At 39.2% G+C, this 8,436-nt stretch overlaps 1 protein-coding gene across 2 annotated transcripts; it reads left to right on the top strand.

Moving 5' to 3' along the window:
* The first annotated feature begins 2,917 nt into the window (after nt 1-2,917).
* Nucleotides 2,918-7,780, top strand: CCR8 (C-C motif chemokine receptor 8). 2 transcript variants are annotated; one of them, XM_036333220.1, is made up of 2 exons: nt 2,918-2,979; nt 6,272-7,780. In XM_036333220.1, exon 2 carries the CDS (start codon nt 6,316-6,318, stop codon nt 7,378-7,380), a length of 1,065 nt encoding a protein of 354 aa, XP_036189113.1. In that variant the 5' UTR covers nt 2,918-2,979; nt 6,272-6,315; the 3' UTR covers nt 7,381-7,780. The 2 variants fall into 2 exon arrangements, with proteins under 2 accessions (XP_036189113.1, XP_036189112.1); XM_036333219.1 differs by having other exon boundaries at nt 2,935-2,979; nt 6,287-7,780.
* The last annotated feature ends 656 nt before the right edge of the window (nt 7,781-8,436 follow it).

Raw genomic sequence — 8,436 nt, forward strand, 5'->3', positions numbered from 1 at the left:
GTGGGATTTATTCCAGGGATGCAAGGTTGGTACAATATTTGCAAATCAATAAACATGACACATCACTAAACAAATCGAAAGACAAAAATCACATGATCATACCAATAGAAGCAGAAAAAGCATTCGACAAAATGCAACACCCATTTTTGATAAAAACTCTCAGTAAAATGGGAATAGAGGGAGCATATATCAACATAATAAAAGCCATATATGACAAACCTACAGTGAATATCATACTCAATGGGAAAAAACTAAAAACATTTCCCCTAAGAAGAGGAACAAAACAGGGATGTCCACTTTTACCACTCTTATTCAACATAGTACTAGAAGTCCTAGCCACAACAATCATACAAGAAGAGGAAATAAAAGGCATCAATATTGGAAAGGAAGAAGTAAAACTCTCATTATTCACAGGTGACATGATATTGTACATAGAAACACCTAAAGGTTCCACCAAAAAACTACTAGATTTAATGAATTTTACAATGTAGCAGGATACAAAATCAACACCTCAAAATCAGTGGCTTTGTTATACACCAATAATGAATTCTCAGAAAGAGAAACTAAACAATCTCATTTACCATTGCAACAAAAAATTTAAAATACTTAGGAATAAACTTAACCAAGGAGGTAAGAGACTTGTACTCAAAAAACTATAGGACATTGAAAAAAGAGAAGATATAAACAAGTGGGAGAATATACCGTGTTCATGGATTGGTAGAATCAACATCATTAAAATGTCCATACTACCCAAGATAATCTACAGATTCAATGTAATACCTATTAAAATACCAACAGCATATTTCCCAGATCTAGAAAAAATACTCCAAAAATTTATATGGAACCAAAAAAAAAAAAACCCTGAATAGCTGCAGCAATCTTAAGAAAGAACAACAAACTTTGAGGAATCACAATACCAGATATCAAGTTACACTTTAAAGCCACCATAATCAAAACAGCCTGGTACTGGCACAAGAACAAACATATAGATTAGTGGAACAAAACAGAGACCCCAGAAATAGACCCAAGCCATTACACTCAATTAATATTTGACAAAGGAAGCAAGAGCATACAATGGGGTCAAGACAATCTCTTCAATAAATGGTGTTGGGAAAATTGGACAGATACATGCAAAAAAATGAAACTAGCCCACCAACTTACACTATACATAAGAATAAACTCAAAATGAATAAAAGACTTAAATGTAAGTTGGGAAATGATAAAAATCCTAGAAGAAACTAAAATCTCAGACATCTATTGTAGCAATATATTGACAGATACATCTCCTCGGGCCAAGGAAACTGAGGAGAAAATAAACAAGTGGGACTGTATCAAAATAAAAAGCTCTGCACAGCAAAAGAAATCATCAACAAAATGAAAAGGGAGCCCACTGTATGGGAGAACATACTTGGCAATGATACATCTAATAAAGGGTTAATGTCCAAAATATATAAGGAATTCATACAATTTAACAAAAGATAAACAATCCAATTAAACAATGTGCAACGGACCTAAATAGACACTCTTCAAAGTGGACATACAGAAGGTCAAGAGACATGAAAAAAATGCTCAAAGTCACTAGTCATCTGAGAGATGCAAATAAAAATGACAATGAGGTATCACCTCACACCTGTCAGAATGGCTATCAGCCAATCAAATGACAGGTGCTGGTGATGATGTGGAGAAAAGGGAACCCTAGTACACTCCTGCCATTATGGAAAACAGTATGGAATTTCCCCAAAAAATTAAATATGGAACTGATACTTGAACTAGTGATCCCACCTCCAGGAATATATCCTAAGAAACCCTAAACACCAATCAAAAAGAATGTATGCACCCCTGTGTTCGTTGCAGCACAATTTACAATAGCTAAGATCTGGAAACAGCCCAAGTGCCCATCAGTAGATGAGTGGATAAAAAAGCTGTGGTACAGCCCTAGCCAGCTTGGCTCAGTGGGTAGAGCGTCAGCCTGCGGACTGAAGGGTCCCAGGTTCAATTCTGGCCAAGGGCACATGCCTGGGTTGCGGGCTCGATCCCCAGTAGGGGGTGTGCAGGAGGTAGCCAATCAATGATTCTCATCATTTGTGTTTCTCTCTCTCCCTCTCCCTTCCTCTCTGAAATCAATAAAGAAATATATATATATATATATATATATATATATATATATATATATTTTAAAAAGCTGTGGTACATTTATACCATGGAATACTATGCAGCAGTAAAAAAGAAGAATCTCTTACCCTTTGAGACAGCATGGAGGGACTTGGAGAGTATCATGCTACGTGAAATAAGCCAGTCAGAGAAAGACAAGTATCACATGATCTCACTCATATGTGGAATCTAATTAACAAAATAAACTGATGAACAGAGTGGATCCAGAGACATGGAATCATGGAACAGAGTGTGGAATCTAGGGGGGAAGGTGGGTGGGACGTAATGAACCAAAGAATTTGTATGCATATACATATACAGTATACATAACCCATGTACACAGACAATAGAGTGGTGAAGGCCTTGGGCAGGGGTGGGGGGTTGGAGGGGGTCAATGGGGAGAAAAAGGAGGCATCTGAAATACTTTGAACAATAAAGAATTATTTTAAAACATTTACTTTTATTTTTTTTAAATGTATTTTATTGATTTTTTTTACAGAGAAGAAGGGAGAGGGCTAGAGAGTTAGAAACACCAATGAGAGAGAAACATTGACCAGCTGCCTCCTGCACACCCCCTACTGGGGATGTGCCCGCAACCAAGGTACATGCCCTTGACCAGAATCGAACCTAGGACCTTTCAGTCCACAGGCCGATGCTCTATCCACTGAGCCAAACCAGTTAGGGCTAATTTTTTTTAAATTAAAAAAAAAAAACCCCACACAGGATGTCTATACGTAGGTTCAACCTCTTACCACAGAGGTATTATCACACATGCATGCAGACTCTGAAAAGAAGAAACTAGCAACTGAAACAAAGGCTGGAATTAAGGTATGTGTTAATCAACCTCGGAGAACAAGGATAGGGACATGTTTATGTTCTTGGGAAGGAGGCTAAGGGGAGGCTAATATTTCAAAGGTTTGCTATAAGTGGTAATTTTTTTAAATCTTTGTATGTCCCAGCTTACACAAATCCTGCATGTCTTAGTGGCTGCCTATAGCTCTGGCTGAAGGAACTGTGTTTGTAAAATATATTTGGAGTAAATACTTAAATAAAATTAATATCTTTAAAGTTTTTTATTTTTAATATATTTTATTGATTTTTTACAGAGAGGAAAGGAGAGGGATAGTTAGAAACATCGATAAGAGAGAAACATTGATCAGCTGCCTCCTGCATACTCCCTACTGGGGATGTGCCTGCAACCAAGGTACATGCCCTTGACTGGAATCGAATCTGGGACCCCTTAGTCCGCAGGCCAACGCATAATCCACTGAGCCAAACCGGCTAGGGCAAAATTAATATCTTTAAAAATGGCTATCTTGCTTGGAATTTCAAATTAGAGAAAGGTGGCATAGTGAATAGGGATTTCTGAGTGTTCAGCAATCAAATGCCTTGAAAAATAGTAAGTGTAGATTGAAATTACTTTGAATGAATATATCAATTTGAGAAAAAATTATTTTTTTCTAATGAATTTATTGGAGTTGCATTGGTCAATAAAATTATACAATCAAACCAGTTCTCGAACATCTCCCATCTCAAACAATTGGGTTCTTGACCAAGTTATTCATGGAGAACATATCTTGGTTATTGGAATAAATTTCAGTTCTCAACCTGACAACCTTTTCAGGCTGATACAGCAGCATGATAAAAAAAAAAACCTCTCTCAGGCCACAAAGGAGAAAATACAATATGAGTCAGGTTACCTTAAATCTCACCTTGTTAACATCTCAGGAAATTGTGCTGTGAATTTTCCCCCCTGTGGTTGCTATTGAAATAGACGATTAGCACAATTTTAAAATATAAAGAGGCTATCAAGAGTGCTGATTTCGCTACAGGTGTGAAAGTGTTCATGAAACACTTGAACAGGCAATGGAACAGGTAGAAAAGTTATTGATTTGGATAAATGAAAGGAAGTCAGCTAGTGACAGCATTTCAGAGGCAATGGTATGTGAAAAAGTGAAGATGCTGCATTTGACCTCCTGAAAGACACCCTTGGAATGAATGCTGAAAGTGATTTGTTTAAGGCTTGTAGGGGATGGTTTGATAAATTAAGAAAAGAATTGTGTTTGCTTATAGATTAAACAGTACATTAAACATGTACTTCATACAAGAAAGGTGAAAACAATCATTTGGAGGTCTGGAACAAATTAATTCAATTTTCATTATTTCTAATGAGGAAAAAATGATTTAGTTTTTGAACAAATTGCTTCTCTAACAGCCTTCTGGAATGAATTAAGTTCGGGAACCAAAGTTCCACTGTATAGGTATCAAGTGTACCATCTATAGTACATTGTCTGCACGTTGCATTGTGCACTTTGCATTTAAAGTCTAGTCTCCTTTTTTATTTTTTTAAAATATATATTTCTTTATTGATTTCAGAGAGGAAGGGAGAAGGAGAGATAGAAACATCAATGACAAGAGAGAATCATTGATCGGGGATTGAGCCCACAACCCAGGCATGTGCCCTTAACCAGAATCGAATCTGGGACCCTTCAGTCTGCAGGCTGACGCTTTATCCACTGAGCCTAGCCAGCTAGGGCGTTCCCTTTTTTCATTATGAATCCCCTTTACCCCTTTTCCCTCTTCCATCTATCCCTACACTCCTCCCCGCCCCTGCCCCCTCCTCGCCCCCCCCCCCCCCCCCCCCCCGCTTCCCCTAGTAATCACCATACTGTGGTCTGTGTCTATGAGCCTTTTTTTTTTCTTAATTCCTTTACCTATTTCACTCACCCCTCCAGCCCTCTCCCCTCTGACAGCTGTCAGTCTGTTCTCCATATCTATGAGTCTGTTTCTATTTTGTTTATTCATTTTGTTCATTAGATTTCACATATAAGTGAAATGATATGGTATTTGTCTTTCTCTGACTGGCTTATTTCACATAGCATAATACCAGGTTCATCCAGGCTGTTGCAAAAGGTAAAATTTCCTTTTTTACAGCTGAGTAGTATTCCATTGTTTAAATGTACCACAGCTTTTTAGTCTGATGGGCACTTGGGCTGCTTCCAAAACTTGGCTGTTGTAACTAGCACTGCAATGAACATAGGAGGGGTCACATATTCTTCCAATTAGTGTGTCAGCTTTCTTTGGATATATTCCCAGAAGGTGAATCACTGGGTCAAGGCAGTTTTATTTTTAATTTTTTAAAGAACCTCCACACTGTTTTCTACAGTGGCTGTATCAGCCTGCATTCCCACCAACAGTGTATGAGGGTTCCCTTTTCTCCACATCCTGGCCAGCATTTGTGGAGTCTTTAATCATAGCCACTCTGACAGGTGTGAGGAAATATCTCATTGTAGTTTTAATTTGCATTTCTCTGATGATTAGTGACATTGAGCATCTTTTCATATGTCTATTGGCAATCTGTACGTCCTCTTTGGAAAAGTGTCTGCTCAGGTCCTTTGCCCATTTTTTAATTGGATTGTTTGTTTTTTTGGTGTTGAGTTTTTTTATAAATTTTTGATATTAACCCCTTATCAATGCATCATTGGCAAATATGTTACCCCATTCAGTGAGTTGTTTTTTCATGTTGTTGATCATTTCCTTTGCTGTGCAAAAACTTTTTAGTTTGATATAGTCCCATTTGTTCGTGGGGTTTTTTTTCTTTTGTTTCCCTTGCCCAAGGAGATATATCACACACAAAAATTGCTACAAAGAATTTGCAGAGAGAGGGGGGTCTTTGGTATCTCATCCTTTTCTTATGAGGACATCAGTTTAATCAGATCAGGGCGCCACTCGTAGGACCTCTTTTAATCTTCATTACCTTTCTAAAGCCTTATCTCCGAATAACATCACATTGGGGGTTAGGGCTTCAATATCTGACTTTCGGGGTGGACACACATCAGTCCATTACTCTAGTCTCACAAAATTCATGTCCTTCTTACATGCAAAATACATCCACTCCATTTCAACATCTTCCACAATCTTAACCCATTCCAGCATCAAAAGCTTCATCTAGATATCATCTAAATCAGGTCTGTGTGAAACTGAGCTATGATTCATTTTGAATTCTTGAGAGAGAAGCAAGAATGTTTAGTCTGAAACAGGGCTTTAAGACTTCAATATATGAGTTGGGAGTTGGGGAGGCACATTCAGTCTGTACTTTTGAATTAAAATATTTTTAAAGTTGAATATCTCTTAGGTACTCCGTGACCAGGTCCTCCTGCCTTGATGGATTATACACTCGAACCCAACATGACAACAAGTGACTACTACTACCCTGATATGTTCTCAAGCCCCTGTGATGGGGAAGTTATCCAGAGAGAAAGCAAATTGCTTCTCGCCATCTTTTACTGCCTCCTGTTTGTGTTCGGTCTTCTGGGAAACAGCGTGGTCATCCTGGTCCTTGTCATCTGCAAGAAGCTGAAGAGCATCACAGACATCTACCTCTTGAACCTGGCCCTGTCTGACCTGCTTTTTGTCTTCTCCTTCCCCTTTCAGACTCACTATCAGCTCGACCAGTGGGTGTTTGGGACTGTTATGTGCAAGGTAGTCTCTGGCTTTTATTACATTGGCTTCTTCAGCAGCATGTTCTTTATCACCCTCATGAGCGTGGACAGATACCTGGCAATTGTCCACGCTGTGTATGCCATGAACGTGAGGACAGCCAGAATGGGCACAGCCCTGAGCCTGGGAGTCTGGCTGGTCGCCATCATGGCCACCAGCCCACTGCTCGTATTTTACCAAGTGGCCTCTGAAGATGGCGTCCTCCAGTGTTATTCGTCTTACAATCACCAGACTTTAAAGTGGAAGCTCTTCACCCACTTTGAAATAAATATCTTTGGCCTGCTGATCCCATTCACCATCCTAATGTTTTGCTACATTAGCATCCTGCACCAGCTCAAGAGTTGCCAGAACCAGAACAAGACCAAGGCCATCCAGTTGGTACTCATCGTGGTGATCGCATCTTTAGTCTTCTGGGTCCCATTCAATGTGGTCCTCTTCCTCACTTCCCTGCATGACCTGCACGTCTTGGACGGATGTGCCATGAGCCAGCAGCTGATTTATGCCACCCATGTCACAGAAATCATTTCCTTCACTCACTGCTGCGTGAACCCTGTTATTTATGCTTTCGTGGGTGAGAAGTTCAAGAAACACCTCTCAGAAATATTTCAGAAAAGTTGCAACCACATCTTCCTCTTCTTGGGGAGGCCAATCATCAAGGATATGGGGGAGAAACCATCCTCCTCCTACCAGCACTCCACCCGTTCCTCCAGCATAGACTACATTTTGTGAGGACGGTGCCTCAAAGTGGGTCTCTGCTTTCCCAGCCACTCCTCTTCCAAAGGACAAAAATGGTTTATACTGGGGTCTGAGTATCTTTTTAGTCTTAGAAATTTGGTTATAGACACAAGATATATTTCACATTATACTTGTATTAGTAGGAATGTATTGAAGTTGTATATAGGAAACCTTTCTCAAAAACACTTTCAAGTGCTGTTATAATTCTTATTTCAATGCTTTTGCATACAAAATAAAAGTATTTTGTTTTGAGTGACTGAAGTTTCTGGGGTAAAATGACTGGGCTTGTATAGCAGGGATCCAAAGGATAAAATTAATCAGGGCGAATTTTATTTTGTTACTTTTTTTTTAGCTGTGGAATTTTAGGCAACTTACTTTAAATGCTTCAGTTAGTTTCCTTACATGTAAAATACATACCTTTGATTTATGTGAGAGGATCATACAGGGTTACGAAGCTGTGTTCTGATGCCACCTACCTGCCATTCAGTAGCTGACAGTGACAAGAGTCGCCTGCAGTAGAAGAACTGGAGCTTAGTTCTGTATGCGTTTGGTTATATGTGTCATATGTTAAGAATATGTCAAGGGAAGACTGAAGAACTATTCCAGATTGAAGGAGACTAAAGAGACATGACCGCTAACAAGTATATAATCCTAAATTGGATTCTAAATCCAGGGGGAAGTGCTGTGAAGGACCGTTTGGGTACAGTTGGTAAAATCTGAATTTGAACTATATATGCGATAACCCAAGTATGAAAGTATCAGAAGAGATAAAACAGAGAAACACCGCCCTGACCGGTTTGGTTCAGTGGATAGAACATCAGCCTGCGGACTGAAAGGTCCCAGGTTTAATTCCAGTCAAGGGCATGTACCTTGGTTGCGGACACATCCCCAGTAGAGGGTGTGCAGGAGGCAGTTGATCGATGTTTCTAACTCTCTATCCGTCTCCCTTCCTTTCTGTAAAAAATTAAAAAAACACACACACACAAAGAAACAGAACAGTACAGGTACAACAGTGAATGTTACCTGTTATTACTTACTAGGAAGTAAGCC

This window comes from Myotis myotis, unplaced genomic scaffold, assembly GCF_014108235.1.
Source record: "Myotis myotis isolate mMyoMyo1 unplaced genomic scaffold, mMyoMyo1.p scaffold_m19_p_13, whole genome shotgun sequence".
NCBI classification, from domain to species: Eukaryota; Metazoa; Chordata; class Mammalia; order Chiroptera; family Vespertilionidae; genus Myotis; species Myotis myotis.

Coding starts and splice junctions, on each gene's coding strand:
- CCR8 (XM_036333220.1), top strand. CDS start 6,316: ATGGATTATACACTCGAACCCAACATGACAACAAGTGACTACTACTAC.